Source organism: Alligator sinensis, unplaced genomic scaffold (assembly GCF_000455745.1).
Source record: "Alligator sinensis unplaced genomic scaffold, ASM45574v1 scaffold607_1, whole genome shotgun sequence".
NCBI lineage: Eukaryota > Metazoa > Chordata > Crocodylia > Alligatoridae > Alligator > Alligator sinensis.
In genome coordinates, this window is record NW_005841935.1 from 1,903,978 (window position 1) to 1,928,372 (window position 24,395).

A 24,395-nucleotide genomic window follows, 5' to 3' on the forward strand; every position below is an offset into this window, starting at 1 on the left:
ATGGTGAATTCTAACAATTGGTGGTCGCTATCCCCTAGGTTACCCTGTATCTGCAGATCACCCACCAGGTCATCCCCTGTAGCAAGCACTAAGTCCAGTAGGGCATTTCCCCTAGTGGGACCGTATACCTCCTGCATTAGGTTGCTACCCAGCATACAGGACCTTCACCTATGTGAACGGGCAAATCTAGCTGATTGCTCCTCCCAGGAGATGTCAGGGTAGTTTAGGTCACCCATGACAACCATGTCTCTTGAGTGTACGGCCTCTGAGAGCTGCCTTGAGAATTCTGGGTCTAACTCATCCTCCTGGTGTGGTTGTCTAATACCCCTATTACCAAGTCCCTTTTCCCCCTGACCCCCTTTGTATTCTGACCCACAGTACCTCAATTTGCCCCTCTTTTGATTCCATCTTGATTACTGAAGATGCGTATTGCTCCTTAACATGGAGAGCGATGCTCCTTGGCACTTTTTCCCCACCCTGTCTCATCTGCACAGCCTATAACCCTATGGTGGGACCCTACCCACAAGGTTTCTGTTAACCCAACCAGGTTGAAGTCTGTTTGCAATCAGGAGTGAGTTCCTCCTGCTTGTTCCCCGTGCTCCTAGCATTAGTATGGAGACACCTAAGCCCCACAGTGGGTGCCCTTGGTACCCCCCCCCCCTTCCTTGCATTGTTTGTTTTGGTTTTTTTTACCAATGTAAAAAACATTTTACTACATGTTGTCTGTTTCCTGTGACTGGATTAGTTGCTTTGTACCATTTAATAGCTTTATAACAGGGTTCAAGTTTTACAGGGAAGGGAGCTTCATTTATTTTTTTAAGCTATTAAAAATATGACACTGACGATGCTTTTTTCCATACAGTTAGAATTTGGAAATACAGCTTTAGTTTGCAAAATTTACTGTGCTTAAAATATTAATACCAAAAATGAAATCTTGCTGTCTCGTATAAAAGAATCAAAAGTTTAAAAAAAAAATTACGCTTCTCTTGATCTATGCATCTAGAACTTGTATGTTGCCAGAAGAGATGCTTTCTTCCAGAGTATGGAGGAGTTTTGGTTAAAAACGGCTGACTTCTTACTGTGCATCGTGCACTTGCTTAGTCATTCTCCCTTCTGACAAGATCCCCTGGAAGTGTCACTAACACAGGACGAACACAGCATTAAAAAGATGCTAGATGTTATTCATCTGAAATGCTTTGACTGTGTATCTGGATGCGACTTTGGCTAGTTGTCACATCTTGATCTTTGCCATTCAGCGTCTATTAAAATCAAGCTGAGCAGACACTATACTATCAGACTGTGCTAAACGTTGCCAGCTGGTGAGTTTCGTAACCAGCTTTATTGTAGTAGATGTTCCATTCATCTTTTTCAAGAGGAGCAAGAGGACTAGGATTTACTAGATCAGTGGTGACCTTTTAGTGCCATGGGCCAGATTGGGGGATGCCACGCACCAGGATTGTCCCTGTGCTGCTGGATTGGGACCTTGCACTCTCTCTCTCAGCCCTCTGCCACTGGATCTGGGCCCTGTGTTGCCTCCAGCCAGCCCTTGTGTGCCTGGGTCAGACCCTGGGTTTCCTCTACGGGCTGATCTAGCATGCTATCTAGCCCGTAGGGATCCCCACAGCTCCTGCCACAGTTTAGCAGCAGGGGAGTGGCAATTGCTGCTACTGCTCCCTGTCACCTACTTTTCAGACCCATGGGGACCCCTGTGGGCCAGATCTGGCATGGCTTCAAGCTGGATCTGGCCTGCAGGCTGGGGTTTGAGCACCTCTGTACTGAAAGGTTCCTGATGTGAAGTGTAGAATTTCTCCAACCTTATTGTAATGTTAAGTCTTCATTTCTGTATTCTTTCAGTTTCAGTAGTTAGTTAGTCAGTGTTGTTGTATGTTGATGATGGGACATTAATTAAAGCATTTGGTTTAAATACCCAAAAGCCAGAAAACAGAGATGAAAAGCTGAATCCTCTGATGCTGATCTATTTAAGTATATGCTACAGTCAGGGTAACTTAAGCAATTGCTGAAATGTGTGTAACTTATTTTTCTTTATCGTTCGTTTATTTTACTGTGGTCACTGGAAAAAAAATCAAATTTAGCTTTAGCATTTTCTTGCATTGCTGTGCATCTATAAAAATATAATCAGTGCAACTCACCCTTTGATTGTGTCTGCTAAGGATAAAAATGAAAAATGCTAATAAATTCTTATGCTGATGTACTTGAGTTTATAGCTTCAGAAAAAGAAGGAAAGAGTAGCGTGGTGTCTCTGATCAGTTCCAGGAACGCTTCTATTGACTAACTTGCATGTTGTCGTCTTAAACCTGTTTTAATATAGGAAATTCTATGTCTGTGCTGAAGTAAATGGTGGCTGGGGGGCTGGTATGCATGCACATGTAGACACACATGCATGGGCACATTGATTCCAGGTTTATGGTGTTGTAAAGTGTTTTAGTATCCTGTGTGATTTATAATCATGTTACATAAAGAGACATCAGGGCAGGATTATCGCTCCTGGATTCTACCTGCGTCTCTTAGCTCTTGAGGCTTTGACCCATGAGGGCAGGAGTAATGGGGCAAAGCCTGAGCCACGGTTTCTGCAGACCACCACATGTAACCCTGTGTTGAGTATAAATATTGTTCTGATTAGTTCTTGATAGTGACCAGTAAAAAAGCTTCCTACTAGAAACTGGGTTTTTTTGCTCCAGTTTTTGCATCAATCTATCAAATTTTCTGTCTTCAAGGATCAGGAGCTGCTGTCTTGTCACTGATTTCTTTTTAGAATGTCCTCCTAATGTGAAGTTTTAGTCTTAAATAATGCTGTTCTGAAATAAGTGATATAAATTTGAGGGACTGGTTTATGTGGGGAGAAGTATCAGTGTGTTTGACTTCATTCAGTGTCAGTAAGGATTTATATTTAAAGGGATAATAGTTTCTTTGAGGTGTGATTGGATACAATCAGCTGCCTGTGTAATAGCATGTAAGTACCATAGCATGTAAGTACCAGCGCGTGGGTTCAGGGACAGACTTGAAACGTTGCCAGAAAATAAATACTCAAAGGCAGCTTCAACTGACACCCATGGCCTCACCTTATTGCCTTTGTCTAAAAGGGTGTTAATTTTTATCCTGTGCGAGTTATTTGTAATAGCGTTGGACATCAGGATAATTTGTTTTCTGCCTTTTTCATTTAGCTGATCCGTTTGACCCATTCAAAATGTCATCAGGTTCTGAAAATCCAACCCTGACTGGCCCCGATCTCTTTGGCGACTTCCTTAATCCAAATGCAGCATCCTCATCCCGTACGTTTCCCTCCGCACACAGCGCACCACCTCCTTCTTCTAGTTCAGACTTCTTAAATTTAGGTAAGTGCACTCTTGATGTTTTCTATAACTGTTTCTGTGACTTCACTGTGTTTGGGGTATTTGTTTCCCAGCTCAGTCGAGGTGGATTAGACACTAACAGATCTTCTTATCTGGTTGCTAATTTTAATAAGATGCATGTTCCTGGTGTATAAATACACATGTCCAAGTAGTGAGGATTCCTATATAATGTCACTTCATTAAGCCTTGGTATTGGAGTTTTGCTTGCGCTGGTAACCTTCTGCTAATCCTGTGATTTTAATTTTTCTGTGGGAGATGGGACAGAGAATAAACAAAGCTTTGTGTTTTTCTATTTCATTAAATTGCTTAGATTGCTAAAGGTAAATGTGATTTATATTTATATTTTTAATGAGGTTCTTGGCATCTTTGAAAGACCATAAGAGAGGAAGTAGGAGTGATTTAGGAAACAATTGATTTGCTGAATGTATACTTAAACCTTTCAGAGTCAATGCTTTTGTCCCAAAAGAATAGTTATAGAATGTATTATATAATACTTTAGAGATCATCTTGTCCATCTGATTTTTTTTTTTAATCTAAGTGCTGTAGGTAAATACGACAAACAAGGCTGTAAGATTTAGAGTTGCTATGAAATTATAAGAGTCAAAATTTTGTCTAGCTCTGGACCAACTGTGTAGTTGGAATAATAAAAGATAACATCCCAAGAAATCCTTGTCTTCTGAAATTATAGTCAAAAGACAAATACATAATAATATTAATTGCAAGTAAGGGGGAAGGGGGGAATTATAATACTAACTATTAATGGCTCTTCAACTAGCGTTAAAAGTAATTTGTCTTCCGGAAACTAATTTAATAGCATTTCTCAATTTTAGATCCTTACATTTGGTAACAAATTTAGATTTTTCTCTCTAGTGAATTTAGGTTCTTTACTTAATGCAAAAAGTCATTTAAAAAAATTTTAAGATCTGAATCAACTCAGACTGCAGAAATAAGACCACCATACCCTTGAAATTCACTGGGTGTCAAACATGGCCTGCATAGCCTCTCTATCCAGCTTGCTGAATTACTGGCAGGCCACTGGTAATGAGGGGACATGACTGGGCGGGGAGTAACGGGTTGCAGAATCTGGGACCTTTGGGCCCTTGGTAGAGATGGTGATCAGCAGCAAGGTGAGCAAGGACTGACACAGCCCCAGTCACTTCCATCCACTTTTCCTGTTTTCATAGCCCTATTTCCCTGGCCTCTGGCCCCTGTTGCATACCCTGTTCTGGAACTGGAGCTGCTGCTGTGGCATGGGGCACGCAGCAGTAGCTCCAGCTCCAGCATGGGGCATGAGGTGGAGGCCAGAGCCACTGCTACATGCTTCCGGCCTGAGCTGGAGCTGCTGCCACTTCTTTGTACCCCACAGGGAGCCCCCCAGATCAGATCTGGCCTGCGGCACAAGGTGAACGCAATACCCATGGGCTAAATAAAGCTAAAAAGAATCTTTGGTCTGGTTGTTACGGATGGCACCCACATGCTTGGAATCTTGATGCAGATATAATTTCAGAGAATAGGATGAGAAATATTTACCCACAGTATAGAAATATTTTTTGCTTAAAAAAAAAAACAGAAAAACAAGGGGGTGTGGAAGGTTGAGGGGAGTAAGTCTTTTGAATGATATTCTGTGTTAACCACCCTGCAAAATGTTCTAGCAGTTACACCTTCAGATAAACTAAATCAGCGTTTCCCAAATCTTGTAGGTTTCTGCCCTATTATAGGGAAGTTGGTCAGTCTCATGGTCCTTCTCCCCCACCCCACTTCCCTCGTTGATGATTGCCACAGATTTTCCTTGGCAAGGGGAATTGGTGTCAGGAGAAGTGATGGTACTGGCTGAAGTAGGGGGCCCACATGATGATAATTCGTAGTGAGGGAAGCAGTGGTGATGACTGATGTAGGATGTGGTGCAAGAGTGGCTGAAATAGGGCAGTGCTGTTGATTTGCCACTGATCTGCTCCCACTCAGGAACCTTTTGCTCCCCCTCTGGGCACAATATCCTGAACTAAACTGTATTATTGAAATATGTAAATACCTGTATCATGTTCAAACCTATATAAAATACTGTGAACTCTATTTTAAATATGTGAACATCTCTGTTAAAGGTGGTGCCAGTCCAAGGAGCAGAATTCAGAAGACCTCAGTTTTTTGTTTCTGGGTCCAGGGCTGATTTGATTTAATGACTTCAAGCTCTGTCCCAGTTTCTGTAGCCATGAGGCTAATGTACTTGGCCACCTTTTGTAAAGTAGTTTGATTCTTGTGCATGACGAGCTGTATAAAGAACTTGGCTACTCCTGTTTTTAAATTTTATAATTGACAAGACTGAAGCAACCTGAATCTGCTCTTTGACATAAAACCAATATTATGCCACATCCCTTGGGCAATATCAAATACAAAGAAAGGCCACACACAGTTTTTTGTTTTTTCCCCTAAAGTTTAATTTAAGGGTATGTTGATTACCCCAACATTTTGCCTGTTGATTTATATTTACACATGTAATGGTCACATTGGTGTAATCAATCAGTAGGAAGAAAAAGGCACTGTGTAAAGCTGTAAACTTAAGTAACTTGGCCCAGTTTAGAGGTAAATTACCTCCAAAAGAAACCTGGGTGGAGTTTTTCCCAAGTTAAGTTTCATCCATCTGCTTCTATTCCTAGGCAGCAGTTCCTAACAGCTTAGGTATTCCCTTCCTTTAAGTGTGCCTGCTAGGTAGAGATAGCTGACACCTATCCATTCCTTTATTCTGGTATAACTTGCATCTGTACACAAACACCATTAAGATGCCATGGTGAAATTTACATTCGTCTTTACCCTTAATAGAATTTTCAAAGATGCTACTTTCTGAAAGTGTCACTTTGTTTTAGGGATTTGTGGGGATAGCTTGCATTTTTCAGAACAGGAGCTAAGTATAGTAACTAGTGGTATCTGTAGAGGGTGGGGATAATGAATAAAACAATAGATGGATAGTTTACCTGGGGTCATTCTCTCCTGGGAAAGGTAGGAAATGGCAGTGCCTCAGGTTCATCAAGTTGGGCAGGGGATTAGTCTTCGTAACCAAATTGATTTCCACCCCCTTCCCCCACCTATTGTTTTTACTTTGTACCTCTTTTTTTTCTTTTTCACTTAATGCATCTTCTTTCCAAATAAATGTATAAGTCATTTGGGATAGGAACCAACTTATAGCTATGAATGTTTGTACAGTGCTCAGCATAGCAGGGTCCTACTCCTAAATTGGGTCACTGTCAATAATAGAGATACCTAGAAGCTTTTTAAGTCCTCCTTGGCTCTCAGTTTTATCATGTTGATTAAACAGGAGCTTAATAAATACACATCAGAAAATGTTTGTGTGCAAAGGTGTTGCAAACATGCAGTTATCAGTTTTCTTGCACTCAGTAGCTTTTACTTCCTCAAAGATCATACTAGACAATAGGGCTGTACAAAGCTTTGGTAGCTGATTTGATCTGGAGTAGATTTGGCCTATTTTGGGGACAGAATGTCTGAATGCAAATTGAATTGGAAGACCAAGTAAAAGCTCTGAATCAATTTGGAAAAACTTCAGAGAGAAATTCAGCTGCACATTACTTGGGGAGGGGGTGCAGGAGCTAGGAGTGGGGCTCTGGCCTGCTGCCGCTTACCTGAGCGGGGTGGGATGTGGGCACGGCTCGCTCCGGGTGGAAGGGGGCAACTGGCAGCAGGGCATAGCCTCTGTTCCTAGAGCTGATGTGGGCATGGCAGCGCTGGGAGTGGGAACTATGCCCTGCTGCTGCCCAGAGTGAACCGGGCCTGCATTGATTCATGGAGCCGCCCCAACTCCCAGCTGAATTGATCTGGGCGCTGGGGAATCGAACTGGCTCAGAGTGAACCAAGTAATTTTGAGAGTCTGTATTTGAGGACCTAAAATGGAATGTAATTTTTATGTTTTTCTTTCATTTCCCCCCCCAATAAGACACGTAACTTGTATCAGGAAATAGACTGAAGAAACAACTTTTTTCCCCTCGGTCTTCCCTGCCATACCATGGGCTCTCCAGGGCTGAATGCTCATGACTGCATGCATCATTCATCCTCTCCTTCCAGCTCCAAAGCTGGGGATTTAACCCTGTCACAGCCACTGCTAAATTGTCACAGCTGCTACAGAGCAGCCAAAAGCTGATGTCAAAGTAAAGCTTGAGCTGGAAAGAAGTGTGTCACGAAGTTTCCTGCCTGTGCTGAGAAAGCAGTCCAGCCCTGGCAGCCATTCCAGCACCCCATGCCCCTTCTGGTGTGGAAATCGGCCTCCTTACTTAAACATGCACCCTGATTTTTTGGGTGGCTAACTTTTGGGGAAAAGGTGAATAGTATGCAAGTAAATACAATAATCACATCTGAAAGTAGAGTTCATGAATTAGTACAGGGACACACAGCTTGGTCAGTACTGAGCAATGAAGATTATTTTTTCTGTTTAAAAGGAAGTTGCACAACAACGTATTTCTTCACAAAAATATAATGCCCAGTAGTAAATGCCCAGCTGAGCTATTTATTGCTGGATAACACAAAGCTGTTGTGGTGATTAAACTATCTTGTGGGACTACTGCACCTGTCTTTACTAGTTGCAGTCACTGACCCCATAACAAGGTCTGCATTGGATCACTTGACATGTTACCTATCCAAACAATTACAACTGTTACGATTTTACTTAAAATACTTGAAAGTATTTTCAAGTTTCTATCCTATATCAACTGTCTTCCTTCACTTTTTTACTTATTAAAAAGAAAACATTTCATATTTTTTTCTAGAACTAAGAGATAACATTCAGTTTAGTATCGAAAACTACAGATTTTAGCTTGTGCTGTGAAGCTAGCTATGTTTAAACACAGCTGAGTCATGGTTTTGAAAGTCACGTAATACATGTGTTAAGGAGTTGTGTTTTGCAAACACTGTCGGACTGAATTGAAAAGCAGTAGCTTCGACATTAGCTTCAAGTTGTCAGCTTGAGAATGACTTGAATCCTGGTAAATGTTTTAACCTGTTATTTTAACATCATTTTAAAAGGTTTCTATCTATGTGAGGGGAAAAATCCTATTTAGCATGCATATAAAGCACTACTGATTCAGTATAATTTTAGACATGTTTGGTTTCTTTATCACCCTTGCAAGCCAAAAAGAGGGTTTTCCCTTTTTGTTAACTTATATTCTCCTCTTCAATGATTAAAATAATGAAATTATTCTTTGGGACTCCTGCTGTTTTTGGCAGCAAATCACTACTATGCAAGCATTGAATATGCAGCACTAGTAGGATGAAGGGTTGTAGCTTGTCCTTCTTTAGATTTGTCTTCTAAGAAAAAGCTTTTTAATACATTTATCTGAAGTGAAGCCAGCATTACCTGAAGCATGCATTTCTGGTCCTAGTTATGCATTAATTTTAATAAAAAATATAGGAATACTAAAATTATTATGGTGCTGTTCTTCTAGGTGAAGTGAGAGGTATGATTAATGTAACAAGCAAAGCCCACTGTACTAAGAAAGCATAGAGTGGCATACAAGTGATCCAAAATGGAAGTGTAAGGGAAGAGAATCTTTCTTAGCAAAAGGCATGGTGAAATTATGGTCAAGGCACTGTCACCGTGCAGGGCATGATGCAAGCCTAGTAAGTGTTTCTGAACTGAGAAGCAATTTTAAGCTTATTGAGTTGATAGCAGGGTCAGTATTCATTAAAATAACCCACAGTTTTGAGATGAATGAATTCCACCATTGGAGTGGCCATGGGACATCAGCAGAAATGGTGAGCCAGGAGAACCTGTGAGAGAGAGAACAACTTCATACAGCAATGAGGAAGGTCCCAGACAACTTCTCGCATCATCCTAAACAAATCTCTTGATTCACAGGAAAATGTTGTTGTCCTCTGTGGTTAAAGACTTCTTAAGTAGATGACACAATTTTAAGTAAACCTATGTTGTGAGACATTGTGCCTAGGCCTTAATAATAAATTAGTCTCATTTTAGGCAGTAGCATGGTATAATCTGTTTGCTGCCAATTTGTGATCTGACCTCCAAGCTCATGTGTAACAATGGGTATGAGGCACTGACTTGTATTGAGTGATTACTTTCAGGGTCAAAAGATGCAAGGATGCTGTAATGGGCCATGGTCGTACAATTCAAACTGTCCTGAAATTCAGCAGCAGAGAGTGGATGGAGGGGGTTTATAGCTGGGGCTTTGACTTGGGCCTATCTTTATAAAAGATGGAAGAAAATCATGTTTTGAAGTGTTTGCACTCCAATGTGCTAGACTGCAGACTATGAAAATAAATGTCTCTCTTCCAGACAAAAGGACATGAGGTAATTGCTTCCATGCGTTCCGCTGAGTTTTATAGTATAGCATGTGGCTCCAAAACAGCAATACTTCAGGAAAGTAACCACCTCCAGCAAAGTGTTTTAAATTAAACTCAGAGTTGCAGTTTAATGTCTTCAATGAGCAAAACCCTTCCGGGAAGTAATTGTCAGTAATCGAAACTACGCAGCGATTCTTAAGCAGATCAAGAATTCCCCAACTGAAAATCCAAATAGCAGTCCTGTTAGTGCTCTTACCATAAAACATAATCATCACTGTGTTGTTTAATTTTCCATTATGAATTATTTTCTAGGAAATCTGACACCAGAGCCAGCTAAGATAACTTCCTCTGCAAGTCACCCAGACCTTTTGGGTGGATGGGACTCCTGGGCTGATTCCTCAGCTGCTGCCAGTGTGGCTTCACAACAACCAAAGAAGTCTGCATTTGAAGGTATTCTGAAATAAAACATACAGTGCATTTTTAGTACCCTGGAGACTGAGTGTTTACTTGCTTGTCTATCATTCTAGCCTCTTGAAACTATGGGGTCACTGTAAGCCTCTTGCTTATTAAATAATGATATTCAGGAACTCAACTTCAGCTACTTTGGAAGGTGTGCTACATTTTTTTTTTTTTTTTTTTTAATTTAATGAAAAACAAAAGAATAAGGTAATACAGATTTTTTTACACCACTTGATTAGCCATAGATATGATAAAAAAGAAACAGTGCAACATCAGAGATTTTGAAGATGATTTTTGGATTGATGTGCTTGGTCATGGAAATAGTACTTTTCTGTCATCCTTTTAAACCTGTCATCTCTACCCTGTATAAAACTTCCTCTCTGTTTTTATTACACAGGCCAAGCTCTTACTACAGGAAGCCAGTCAAGTGCGTCTTCAGGTCTATCTCTCACCCAAGCACAATCTCAAAATTTTGACCCTTTTGCTGACCTGGCTAACCTTAGATCTGGTCTTCCAGGTAACTTCTAAATTTTTTTTTCAAAGGTATAATAAGAATGTAACTCGTATTTTCCCCCCCACACTCTTCGTGCCCTCCCATGACTTTAAATAACAGGATTGGAGGAAATATTTGCATGGATAACATGAACTTCCACAATTACTTTTATAAAGAAGTATGGTTTTAAAACAGTTTGAAAGTAATGTAAGTTTGTAATGCTTCGGTCTCTGAAGGGGTTTAAAATTAATGGTCTAGAGCTTAAGTCTAAGTGGCGCAGGGAGAATAGAGGTGTCTTAGAAATAGAAGTGTCTGTTGTTCAGGGAGAAATCAATTGGATCTGGCCATATGAAATACCAGCTGTTTCGGAAGAATGCATGGAAGAAAGCCTTCATATTCCTGAATCGTCATGTATGTGTAAGAAAAGGAGGAAGTTGAGAGCTGTAAGAACTCAGGATGGGGAGAATGATTCTGATCAGGAGGGTCAGGCAGGGCCAAGACTGTTCTCCAACTCAGTTAAGAGGCGTCAATGGAGGGCAAGTGAGAGCTGGTGGAAGACGAAGGGTGCAGGCTCTGTAACAGGATGTTTGAATAAAAACAGGAGGAAAGGTCAAGCCAGTAAATGCATTCTTCTGTTTCAAGAGGTGTAGTGAAAAAGTAAGATAGATGGTAGTGGGCGAGTTAAAGGGTTGATCTTTGAGACCTGAGAATCATACTGCAGCCTTATGTGCTGCTGGAGAGAGGAGAACAACTGAAGGGTGCAAGGCTGGAAGTTGAGAGGTAAGAAAGCTGTGTTAGGATCAGTACTTTAATTCATGGGGTGACCACCTCCTCCTTTTTTTCTCCTGTATTGTCTGTATGTTCCATAACCCTTATCCCTTGGTAAAATGTTTGCTAACTCACTTTTCTCTAAAGAAAACTCCAGTGTTCCTTTCCCATCTTGTACTGAATCAGCATCCAGTTATCAAGGGTTTCCATCCTGCTGGGTTATGTCAGCCTCCAGTGTGGAGTCTTGGGTTTTTTTTTGCTGATTTGTTTTTTTCCTGAAGTCTCAGTAGCTCTGGATTACTCTCATGTGCAGTTCCCTTCAAATCTTCCCAACAAGATTAGGGAGCCAGCTCAAACTCCTGTACGAAAACAGAGACTTGTCTGCTGGCAACACAGCTTATTTTCAGAACACTGTCTTTTCAAGAAGAGATGCAAGCAAGCTTTATTTGTCTCAGAAATTGATGGAGCTTGAAGTATAGCTTGTTCTGGTATTTTTTGTCCTCAGCTTTCACTGAAGATGTGATTTCCACCCCCCCCCCCTCCTTCTGTTGCATAATAGTACTCCTGCCATAGAGTGAAAATAAAGGTTTGGTTACAAGATCAGAATACTCTAGGGCAATTTGGTTGTGAACTTGCTGTGTCAGCTACTCTATAGTAACTACCCAGGTACGCTCTTATCCCACAGTAAGTATGAAGAAGTTTTGCCCCTCAGTGAAAGTAGAACACATTGTACTGCATTTGCTGCGAGATAAAACTATGCATATAGGCAGTTACTGCAGAACGGATGACTTAACTACAAGGTAAGTAAGCTAGGCTATGAACTTGCAGCAACTTGTTTGTGCAGCTATAACTTGAATATAATCTGTAGTTGTAGCAGTCAGAGTAGGGTTCAGTTCATCCTGTTCTACTGCAAATGCAGGACTAATTGCTAAGAGGCGATATGCAGAGGCACAATGTCAGGAACTGCAAGTTTTCCTCTCCCCTGGAGGAGTTTGAAAGTCAGTCTGTGTTGCAGCTGATGTGCCCAGAGCCCCTTATGTGTGTAAACTGGAGATGCTTCTGCTCTTATTTTGTTTCTATTGGGGAAACAAGCTGTTGTACAAATCTACCATGTCTGGTACTTCATCAGCTTTGCTTTAGACGGCTCCTATGTTCACCGGAGCAAAAGGATTGGATGCACGTGCATGCTGGAAAGTTGAGAAAATATTGCTGATTAACCACTAGATAATGCAGATGAGGCAGAAAATACCTGGAGTGGGGGAACAGACTAATTTGGAATTGGGTTTACACTATTTTAACCTTTACCTTGCTTCATTACCTTGCCAGGTTAATATCATTCAGTTAACACTTTTTTGTTTTATTCCCTTAAACCATTCTCATTAAACTACCTGTGTAAAAACTGACTGAATTAGATTCTTACACACCTTCTCTTTAAGTTGCTTTGTCACTTAATCAGTTTTAGTGGTTCAGATTATGCCCCCCCCATGCTTCTGCACCAGTATAATTTTAGCAGTTTTAATAAGGATGCTTCTGTTTTGCACTGATGTGTGTGAGATGCTAATCTATATATGCACCCAATTCTGAGATTGGGTTACTTTGCACTCAGTACAAGACTTAAAGGCAGGAGAACTGGTTGTGCTTTGCCTTTTTGGTAGGTGCACAACTGTCAGCTGCTTCAGAGCTGTTTCAATTTTGTCAATTGCCAGAAGTTCAAAGAAGAAGCTGAAACACCTGGGGATTGCTTGAGCGCACACGTGCTTTGGGCATACTTTGTACCGTGGAGCCTGAAGAGGTGGCAACACAAAGTTCTCTCACCTGAGAATTATCAATATGTTGGGGAAATTCACAGCTCATGTTTATGGCTGCTTTGTTACAATAGAGCACCCCAAACAGATTATTGGCCCCAATATCATCTATCAGCCCAATGGATCACAGCACCAGGGAGGGGAATGGAGTGATCGGGCTGAGTTCCCTTCCCCAGCCTGATCCTAGTTCTGGGGAGGGCAACTCAGCTGGGCTGCTTTGAAACTCTTGAAACATTTCAACTGCCCTCGGTTTGTTTCGAGACTGTTTCAAAGCCCTTCATTGTGTTTTGATTTCGCTGTTTCAAGCTTGAAATGAATTGACAGTGTAGAAACGAAACAGCCGGCAAAATTTCACACAGCCCTACTAATTAGTTGTATAGAAAAAAAATTGATACCGACTAGTTTGGCTGCTACAACTGATTTGCATGGTTGTCACTAGAAGGTCTCTGGGTGTTTGTCTCATTAGACTATTTGCCTCTATTTTTTTTTCTCCCTTTGTTGCCTTCACTATGAATATTTGTCAAGTGATTGAATACAGTGTGAGAAAAATTAGCCTTGTTTAAACCAATAATAAAAAACAGTGCCTTTTCTTCCTTTTGAAATTTCTTAAATCTTTAATTTTGAAAACCTCTTGGTGTATGCACATGTCAAGCACTAAGGTATTTCAAATGAATTGCTTAATGCAGGGCATCCTTAGAAAACTCTACAGTTCACCTGTCCAGCAAAATATTTGCTCACTAACTCTTTATCTGGATGGTGTAGATGCAACATGAATCTGAGGTTTCACACTCCTAATAAAAGGACCCAGTGCAGTTAGGGTTTGGTGTTAGGATAATGATTCTTTGTACCCTCAGGTCCTGATCCAGCACCAGTTGAACCCATCCACTAGAGGTCTTTCACTGACTTCATTGGGATTTGGATGTAGTCCTTAGTGTCTCCTTTGGACAATCTTAAACTCTGTGATTCATTAGGCAATGGCCATTTGTCACCATAATGTTTAAACTTCTTGGCATTTTCAGGCTTAGAATTGATGATAGGAAAGAAAGTACAGGGCTTCAAGTCTTATCTCACTGTTTCAGACACTTGATACCCTTTGGTCACAGTAATAAATGTCCAGAAATATATAGTAGTAATTTGTTTGGTTTTTATTAGACTGAAAACTTTCCTTAATTTTGTAACTAATGGACTAACACTAGCATAATGGTAGCATTTAGTACTAGTGACAAAGAAATGACAGTTTTGGTTGAAAAGGGGAAATATAGGAAGAAGTTATTAGTGGAGTCCCTTAAGGTTCAATCTTGACCATGATCTTATTTCATATTTTGTCTTGGCACAAAAAATAGGAGAGTGCAGACTACACATGGGGGAGGCCATAAATACAGAGGAGCATCCAGCTATCTGATCTTGAGGTTTGGAGGAATAGAAATAGAGTGAAATTTATACCCTTTTTACTATAAATTAGGAACTCATCAGTTGGGGGGAAAACAGGTGGTGAGATTTTAGTTGATTGCAGGATGACTCACCCATGCACTGGGTCATAAAAAGAGTAAATGCAACCCTTGGGTGTATCAGGAAAGGTATTTCCAGTTGATGTGAAGAAGCATTAATGCCATGTATGAAGCACTAGTGAGACCTCAACTGAAATACTGTATTCTCTTTTGGTCATCTGTGTTCAAGAAAGATGAATTCAAACTAAAACAAGTGAGGGGCAAGGATTTCTTAGGGTGATAACTTTTTTACTGAACCATCTGTGAGTTGGGCTAAAGTTAGATAAGCTTTTGAATATAAAATCTGAGGAAGAATGCCTTAAATGTGAAAGCTTGTCTAACTTTAGCCCAACTACATAGTTGGTCCAGTGTGGTCTCTCATAATTTCTGGACCGCTATGGCTATACCATCACTCTTACACAACTAAAACAGGTACAGAGGAAAGTTGCTAGGAAGCATAACAGAGCCTATTAAATGAGGAGAGGCTAGAAGACCTTGGCTTGTTCACCCTAGTAAAAGAAGGCTGAGACAGGATTGTTGACTATAAATACTTGTAAAGGGCTTAGCACGGGGGAGGAGGAATAAGTATTTAAACTAAAGGAAAAGGTTGGTACAAGAACAAATAAGTATAAATTGGCCATGAATAAATGCAGAGCCCTCTTTCATCTGATTTTCTTTCTCCCTCCTCTTGTACTTGAATGCCCACATTTTTAACTTTTTTCTGTAGAGGCAATATGCAAGGCAAATGTGGAGGAAAATGGGGCAAGCCCATGTTTTTACCTACAGTTGGCTCAAAACTTTCAGGAGGAAATAGTTTTTCTTTTTTGCATATGTGTAAATGGGGTTCTCCTCAGAGTAGATGGCCCCGTACACATTCTTATTTGTAGATGAGCTTAGCCCTAGGGCCTTTCACTGATTAGTTGTGGTCAAAAGCACAAGTGAGTGCTCATGTGGACAACACCTTCTGAAGAACTCCAGTTACTGGTAATTTCCTTCTCATAGGGATGTTGTCTCCTTCTTTCAAAATATTAAAGTATCATGCTGCATTTAAATTCAGATAGGAAACTGCTTTTCAACAAAATGGGCACGAGCACATTGGAGCACACTTCTTCCCCCTCCCCCCTCTCCCTCCTGGATTAAAATAGACTCACTGGTCCAGAGGCTGGATAAAGGGCCTGATCTTGCTGTATGGTGTGCAGTCCCTATGCATGGCACTGGCCTGGCTGGACCCCCATACCTGTGCACAGGGCCGGTGCAGCAGGAGTGCCAATCCAGCCTGTGTTTTTTGTGGCATATTAATATGCTGTGGCGCACACCCTTCGGAAATCACTGCTCCAGTGCCTGTTACATTGGTAATATGCCAGTTGCTGAAGCAACTTGCTTTTTAGAAATCTTCTTGAAGATTGAGTCCATGGAGGCAGTGTAGGGGAGGATTGGCTTCAAGTATAAATCCCTTGCTTGTCATCCTGACTGAAACAAAGGACCAGGTGCCTAATGTGCAGGTTCAGCCTCTCTCCAATATGCATGGTTTGCACTGACAAAAGAGCGGGGAAGAGGGCTTTTACTTTCTCTACAAGCGAGTAAAAAAATAGATGAATCTAAGGGCCAGGCGTGACTGGTATCTCCTGAGTCTAGGGGGGGCACAACTTGTGGGCAGGCCCAGGGGTGGACCAAAAGCCCCATATCTGCTCCTATACTTCTGTGCCGTGGCTTAGTGCTCTTCCCCACCTCAACACACTGCTGGCCCGCACAACAAAAAAACTGCACTGACCTGAGTGGTGCTGTGTTGGGGGTCAATCTCGGGGGGAGGGGGGGTGTCATGTGCCCCCCCCCACCAGTCACCTGTGCTAAGAGCTAGCTGTTTTTTTACCACAATTTCTCTCCCAGGCCTGGTTCAGTATATTTTTCCTCCTATGTAGACCAGTATTTCTTAACCAGGGTGCTTGGGTACCCTGGGCTGCTTTGAGATGCTTTTAAGAGTGCTGCGGGGTGCCACACAATATTAGCACTGTTACGTGTGCAAACATAATTGATAAGATAAACCCAGAGATTTCATATAGAAGTCAGTAGTGTCAAAACAATCTTCCCTGTTATGATCTTTTTGATTTCTTTGCAACAGAAGAATTGCTCTGTTACTTTTCCAGTCAAAAATCAAGTGAAAACTAAGAGCTGGTATTTTCCAAGGGATGCCTTCAGTCTAATGTGGGTGAGAGCCTCTGATTGACCCTTACTAATATTAGTCTTCAAAGCCATTTATTCTTCTCTGAATACTTTTTTTTAATATAAAAAATGAAAAAAGGCTGGAGAGAATACTTTTTTAATGTGACTGACTTCAAAGCACACCTTTTCTTCAACATGAGTAGTTTCTCAGCACCCATCTTATAATTATTAGTGTAATAAGTATAATAAGTTGGTAGTGAAATCTATTGCATCTCTGAATAGGTTTTCTAGACAGCATGTGCATTCAGTGGATCAGACAAGGATTTAGCATTGGTCATATAACAGAATGAGTGGCAAGGTTAGGGAAGCTGAAGAATTTTTGAAACAGTAATGAATTTCTAGACTTCCACATCCAAGTTATCTGTGGTTCTTTGAAACTCTTGTCAAGAGATTTATTTTCAGACTTGTTTTACACATTCTTCAGATTGCAGAGCTGCTCGCTAAACCCAAGAGGGCAGATGTGGTTACCCTTATTAGTCTGAGAACACACAGAAGGTAGGGCAGGGTGGAACCAGTTCATCTTTAAGGTGCCACCCTGCCCTACTGGCCTAAAACAAGTGGGGAGGATATCTAGAATAGAAATGAGTTGAATCTGTTAGAAGAAATTAGGGATGTAAGAGGTATGACATGGTAATTTATACTATTTAATGTTTACTGTTTACCTCCCAGCCTGCTATCAGGGGAACAGCTCTGGCATGGGTTGACCAGGTGGCAGCATAGATCTGGGCTATAGCATTGCACAGCTGCTGTGACAGGGAGATAACTAGAGGTTGCCTGGCTCCGTTCCCCCCAGGTAGAGTTGTGCAGCAGAACTGGCAGGACTTAAATAGGAGCAAGTGCAGTGGCAGGCTGCCATCAGGTGCCATAGGGGTGGGCTGCATGCAGCCAGGCCCTCCTCTTCCCCACTCCATAGCAGGGGCTTCACAGGGGCCTCTGCCTGCCTGGACAGCTATGCTGCACCCAGGTGATGCCTCTAGCCTATGAGTACCTGGAGCCCAAGGTAGTACCTCTCTCCTGCTCACCTGTCCCCAGGACTCTGGCAGCTAACACTCGGAAAGCACCTGTGGCGACTCTGAGCCTGCGGGCACTTAGTGGATGGACATGGTGTACAGGATTGCACCCAAGGCATCCACCTGTGGGCTAAGCACCCTCTGCTAGGAGCTGCGGCACCAAGGCAAGGCCTCAGCTGAGTGGAAGGGGCACAGCCTGGCTGCATCTGGGCAAGGAAGGGAAGGGACTGCATTGCCTCTGTCTGCCACTGCCCTGACACTGGGCAGCACCAAGCTGGTGATCCTGCAAGACCCTGTATCTTGTGTTTTTTCTCCTGCTGCTGGCATCACTGCCTGCCCACTCCTGCACACTCAGTGTGAAGCCTGCTGTGGCCATGGGCTTCAGTCCCAACTGGTGGCAGCTCTCTCCTGCAAATCACCCTGAGTCCTGGCTCCCTGTGTTATCCTGCCCTTCTGCCGTGGAACTGTTTAACTGATAGAAGAAGTTAAATGGGTAATTTTTAAAATTTATAAAACATTTCTATTAGGGATGTATATAAGATTCATGTCAACCGTTTTTAGGTTCTTCCAGTGGCAGTTTCTCACCTGGTGGATTTGCTCAGAAGTCTGCTCCTTCTCAGAAACCAGGCAGTGGTCAGTGGCAAAAGAACAAGCCACAAACTACTGGTTCTTCATGGCAGCCCCAGGCTAAACCCAGTGCCCAGGCTAAGCCCAACTATACAGTGAACTTCAGTGTTATTGGAGGGCGTGAAGAAAGAGGTATTAGAACTCCTTGTTTTGGTAAGTGCTGTTTCCTGAAATTATAGCTATCATTCATTATGTATGAAATTCTTGGGCTATCTCCTACCTACCAGCTTGCCCTTATGGTTTTATGGAAACTGAAAAGAGAATCTCTGAAAGATGACTTTTAGTGCTGTTAAAGACTTTATAGTTGTATGTATTGAATTACCTCTAATAGTAACATGAATTAAATAAGCAGTAGTTTAAAATCCATTTTTCGATTGTCCCTTGTAGTCTCTCCAAACTTGCTAGCAGACATTAACACAACAGGGAAGCCAGCTTGTCAGAATGTGTTCAGTAAATAAGAGTGGGAAATACTCTGGCTCACCTAGTGAGGCAGCTTTATTCTTAAACCACTGACAACATTGCTTGCTCTCAAGCGACCTGAATCCTTGTACTCAGACTTATTAGATGTTTCTTCACATGATTGTGGTTTGGATGGCTTGAAAGTGCTGTCCGAAATGTTTAGACCAGGGGCGGGCAAAATATGGCCTGAAGGCTGCATCTAGCCTGCCAGGCCATTCTATACAGTCTGTAGGGCCCCTACAAATTTTAGAAAATTAATATCCATCTGCCCGGGCTGCCTATCAAAGATGACAAGTCACCAGGGGCAGTAGGATCCAGGGGAAGCTGGTGGCAGGATCCAGCAGCCATAGCAAGGCCAGCCCTGCCCCCCACCCCCAGCTAGAAGCTTCTGCTTAGCACAGGTTTCTGGCCTGGAACCCTGGGGCTGTTCCTGCTTCACTCCACTGGAGAGGGAAACTTGGAGAAGAACAGAGGGAGGGGAGTACCACAGGCAATCAACCCAGTCCTCATGGCTGGGCCAGCTCCCTTGGTCCTGGCACTGCAGCTGGGGAGCCACATGGTGCCAGAGCACATGTGGGGGTGAGGAGAATGGCGGCAGGCAGGGAAGAGGGGAATGGCAATGGCAGGCGGCGGACAAGTGGCAACAAGCGGGTGTGTGGGACCCGTGCCAGTATCCTGGGGCCAGTGCCAGCAGGGGCCCAGAGTGGGGCGGCAAGAGCACAGGGCTTGCACTGGCAGGAGCTCTGGAGCTGGGCCAGGTTGTGCCAGCAGGGAAAGGGGGGAGCTGGCCTGGCTCTAGAGCCCCTGTGGACTTGGGCCTCACGCTTCTGCCACCCCACTCTAGGCCCTGCCGGTGTTGGTCCCAGGCCACTGGCATGGACCTCATTCTCCTGCCTGTGCACCTGCTTGCTGCCAGACCCCCACCTGCTGCTGCCATTTCCCTACTTCCCCTACTTCCCAGCCTGCCACCATTCTCCCCACTGTTCTGGCACCATGTGATTCCCGGCTGCAGCACTGGCCACAGGACTTGGAAGGCGCTAGCCTGGCCCCTGTGATTCTTGGCTGGTTCTGCTGCACTGGCTGGCCTGGGCTAGCTCCTGCTGCATCCTGCTGTCTCAGGCATACTGCTGGGACGTGGTGCTGGAGTGGCAAGCTGGGGGAGATGGGGAAGGGGAAGCGGCAGGAGAAGGGCAATGATGGCAGACGGGAGGGGGAAGTGGTAGCAAGCGGGAGCACAGGGCCCGTGCCAGTGCCAGGAGTGGCGGGAGCACAGAGCCCAGGCTTAGAGGAGCGCTGGCAGGGCCTCTGCCTGCCACAGGGGGAGATCTGGATAAGCTATTATACAATTGCTTCTGTGTACACTACACACACCTAAATCAGGACAAAATATTTTTTGAAATGAAATTAATGTTGTAGTACACGATTGGTTTTTAGACTATAATTTGGTATTTTTCTGGTTCTGAGATGGCAAACCCCCTTGCTGAAAGGAGTACTTCTGAGTGCAAAGGGAGGGACTCTTAGTGACAAAGGTCAGGGGCTGGGGGGTGGGACAGGACTTCCAGTCCCAAGATGGTGACCAGGGGGTGGGGCACCTGTTAAGGGGCGGGGCTACCCTTGTGGCCCTTGATAGCTTGCCAGAATTTGGTAAGCGGCCCTCCACCCAAAATAATTGCCCGCCCCTGGTTTAGACTGAATCTGTAAATCCAAAATATCTCTTTGGGGGAGAGAGAGGCAATGAGGTGATTTTCAGCTCACTTGTCCTGAAGGCAGCCTGCAATACACCTTTGTCCTATTTTTTGTGTAGTATTAATTGCTAGGTTCAATGGCTCTTTCAGAAGGATGTCTTCCCTTTGGTAACAAATTTTATGGTATAGTGATATATCCTAGATTACCCTCCTAGCTTGGGGTCTAGCTGTGGCTGTATGGAGCTAATGTGTGAAGCTTACAGCAAGCTGATTTGCCCTTCTAGAAAGCCTGTGAGGGTCTTGGATGTCCTGTAAAAAAAGGAACAAAATTTAGGGAAATCTAATTCTATCACCTAATCTCTTCACCCCCGCCTCCCAAATTGGTCAGTTTTCCCTACCCATGAACATTGCTATACTGCTGCATTCCTCAAATTGTAGCTGAGAATTATGATCATGTTTGAAACTTTACTTTCAGATGCACTTCATTTTCAGCCATGACTTCCATCTCAGGGCAGTATGCTTACCACCTTTGCCACAGCAGGATGCCCAGTAAATGTCTTTTATCACTTTTTCCCCTTCTGTTGTATAGGACAAAAGCCAAAAGTTTCAGAAAATGATTTTGAGGACCTGTTGTCCAATCAAGGATTTTCAGCTAAATCAGATAGAAAAGGACCAAAGACCATTGCTGAAATGAGAAAGCAAGAAATGTCCAAAGATATGGATCCCCTAAAATTAAAGGTTTGATGTTTTAATAAAGTAACTGTGATTTCAAATGTACTTTTATCCTGTTGTCTCTTAGCAATGTTGATAGTGGAGCAAGGAATACACTGAAGGATGAAACCTTGAGTAGCAGAATAGTGGGAAAAACTAAGGAAAATTTACATATATATCTTTCAGTGGTGGGAAAGAACTTAAAAGGAATTTAACTTTTCATCACATCATTGTATATGCTGATTGATTAGCCTGAGCAAGTATGCTTGAGTGAAATCCTATGTAGGGGAGAGAGAAACTTGTTGAGGACAGAGGGTTTCAGATGCCAGGGCTGGTAAAATCATCAAGTGTGGGTGAAAATTTTAAAGGAACAAAGAGGAATGTTGTGCAGTGGATGTTACTGCACAGGCCACCTCCACCAAAAGAGGTGGTCAGCACTCCTAGAAAGGATTCATAAGAAATGGCTGAAAAAGGAATCCAAAAAGTCCAATTGATAGATGGATGAAAAAAAGAAAGCAGTGAGCAGAAATGCATGAACAGAGTCAAACATGGAATATAGAGCAAGAAGACTGAGGATAAAAAGGTCCCGAGGAACAGAATTACCAATGTAACAACCAAAAACCAACTAAATAGAAGCAATAACCAGTTCCAACATGCTAGACTCTTACTTAAGTTTACATCTAATGTAAGTTTGTTTTGTTGTTTTTTTCTTCACTAAGTAGTAGGAAAAGATCTTTTGGCTTCTGAATAAAAATTCACAAGCCAAAAAGTATCTCTCCAGTTCCCTATGAGCATGAATGTTGTTGACACAGTATAGGATAGGGTCATGGGGCCCACAGGACTGTATCATACGGACATGAGCTTACCCAGTCTTTACACACAGCTGTAGTTTCTCATTTCTTTCCTGCCACATCTTGATGTCAAACTAGTTATTGTTGACAGATATATAGCCGAAGTAAACTCTTAAGAAGTGGGTCCGGATCTTCTTTGGGGCTCCAGCCTCCCTTACACCCCATCCTAGCACCACTCTGTTGTTAACATGTCATTTCCACCCTTGTTCTCTATGGGTCTTCAGTCCAATTTGCAAAGAAAAATGGTGTCTAACTTAAAGATGGAGCAGGACCCAGGCAAGTCTTGTCAAGTAGAATCCTTGCTCCTACACATTGAGCCTGCCAGTCAGGAAGTGGCTCAGTACTGGGCTTGTGGGTCTTACTTCCCTGCCCAACCCTTGTGAAGAAGTTAGTTGGAATAAAGAAGAAAACAGGCAGGCCCTACAGGCCTGCTACCACCTGCAGCTGGGCACTTCTATGTCTGTTCAGGAACGATCTTAGCAGCACCTGCCACCTTCCCTGGTGCATCAGGGTAGTCCTCCCACCCTCCACTATCATGCTTCTAGTGATCCTGAAGCCTGACTCTCTTGCCAGCTATCTGTTGCTGGTAGCAAACCCTCAGCTCCCCCTTCCCTCTGGTTTCTGGGGCTTTAAAGCAATAAAAGAAAAAACCCAAAAGTAAACAATTGCGCAGTGTGCTGCTGGCAGTTCTGATGGCCAGTTCCTCTGGCCCATCTTCCTGTTGGTGTTTACTGCCTTCCCCGTTGCCCCAGCTTCCTTTAAACTGTTGGAGCCCCTCTGGGCTCCTGGGACTCAGTTTTCTCAGCCCCACTCCCTCTGGAGCTGTCCAGCAAGCATTTGTCTCTCTCTCTCCCTCAGCACTGGCAGTGGGCCAGCAAACCCCCATGCTGCCTTGGGCAAGGCAGCACTTGATCCAGCAGCTGCTCATGAACTGGGCTGGTCCCCTCTTGCTCCCCATCATGGGTTCCAGCTGTGCAAGTGATTCTTCCCTCTCTGCAAACTTGGAGGGGTTTGTTTTTATTTCTTTACAAATGCCAGCTACTAATTTTAAGTTATCAGCACTAGTATTAGTAGAAGAAATGGATGATCATTTTGTAACATGAAGATTACCACACTACTTGGCTATAGCTCAAGATGGTATACTGACTGAAATCAAGTCAGTGAATTACTCAAATTGATTCAAATCTAGTGCAAAATGAGAGATCTTTTGTACATAATTTTTAGGAACTTCAGTTTTTGAATGGTTTGCAATTCCTGTAATATCTAAATTAAGAACTACTTACAAGCCAGCTAGCTTTCCAGTGGCAGTTATGAAAGCCAGAGATGACAACCCAACAACAAGGATTGCTAGCTACATGGTCAGCTGATTTAAGAGCACATTTGCAAAGTTCTCTGGAAATTGTTTTCAAACCAATGCAGTTAGGCCAAACTTTATATCCTTGCACAAAGTAATGGGAGAGGAATATTATCTACAAGCAGATTTAAAGTGCCTTTTACCCCAAGTGGTATTCAGTTAACATTTTTTTTTTTTTCTAATTTCTTTCTAGATTCTAGAATGGATTGAGGGAAAGGAGAGAAATATAAGGGCTCTGATATCCACTCTTCACACAGTTCTTTGGGAAGGTGAGAATAGGTGGAAGCCAGTGAGCATAGCTGATCTAGTTACCCCTGAACAAGTAAAGAAGTACTACAGGAGAGCAGTACTTGTAGTTCATCCAGATAAGGTAAGTAATATTGGTTATGTTCAAGGCTATTTCTGAAATAGTTATTGACAATTGGAAATCTACGGTGTTAAAAGGAAAATCAGCAAAGCATACTGATCAGTGACAAACCCATTCAAACACTGCAAACTCTTAATGGGGAAAGGTTTTTATATGGTCTGAGACCAATAGGCTACGTGTAGTAAAACCAAGTTTTAACTTTGTCACTTTGTTTTGGAGAAGTACTTTTCCACTAAACAATTATTTGTGCTGAATTCTGGGGATCTTTCAGATGACAGCATCCAGCCATGGAGGTTAGATGAAAGGAAAAGGTCCCCAGTAGGTGATCTGAACAGTGGTGGCAGCAGTATCTACGTACCACCCTTTCTGTGGCCAATCAGGATTGGAATAGCCTCTTCCCTTTCACAAAGGAGGACTAAGAACTACTTTGA

The 24,395-nt window shown here is 42.8% G+C and overlaps 1 protein-coding gene across 3 annotated transcripts in view; it reads left to right on the top strand.

The window, feature by feature from the left end:
- The window catches only part of GAK (cyclin G associated kinase), a 95,418-nt gene that overhangs the window by 64,018 nt on the left and 7,005 nt on the right, over positions 1 to 24,395 (top strand). For all 3 annotated transcript variants that reach the window (XM_006019689.3, XM_025199064.1, XM_025199063.1), the window contains 6 exons: positions 3,183 to 3,353; positions 9,981 to 10,118; positions 10,525 to 10,644; positions 18,472 to 18,690; positions 21,271 to 21,419; positions 23,791 to 23,967. In XM_006019689.3, coding sequence (XP_006019751.2) covers positions 3,183 to 3,353; positions 9,981 to 10,118; positions 10,525 to 10,644; positions 18,472 to 18,690; positions 21,271 to 21,419; positions 23,791 to 23,967 — 974 coding nt within the window. The remainder of the gene's footprint in view (positions 1 to 3,182; positions 3,354 to 9,980; positions 10,119 to 10,524; positions 10,645 to 18,471; positions 18,691 to 21,270; positions 21,420 to 23,790; positions 23,968 to 24,395) is intronic.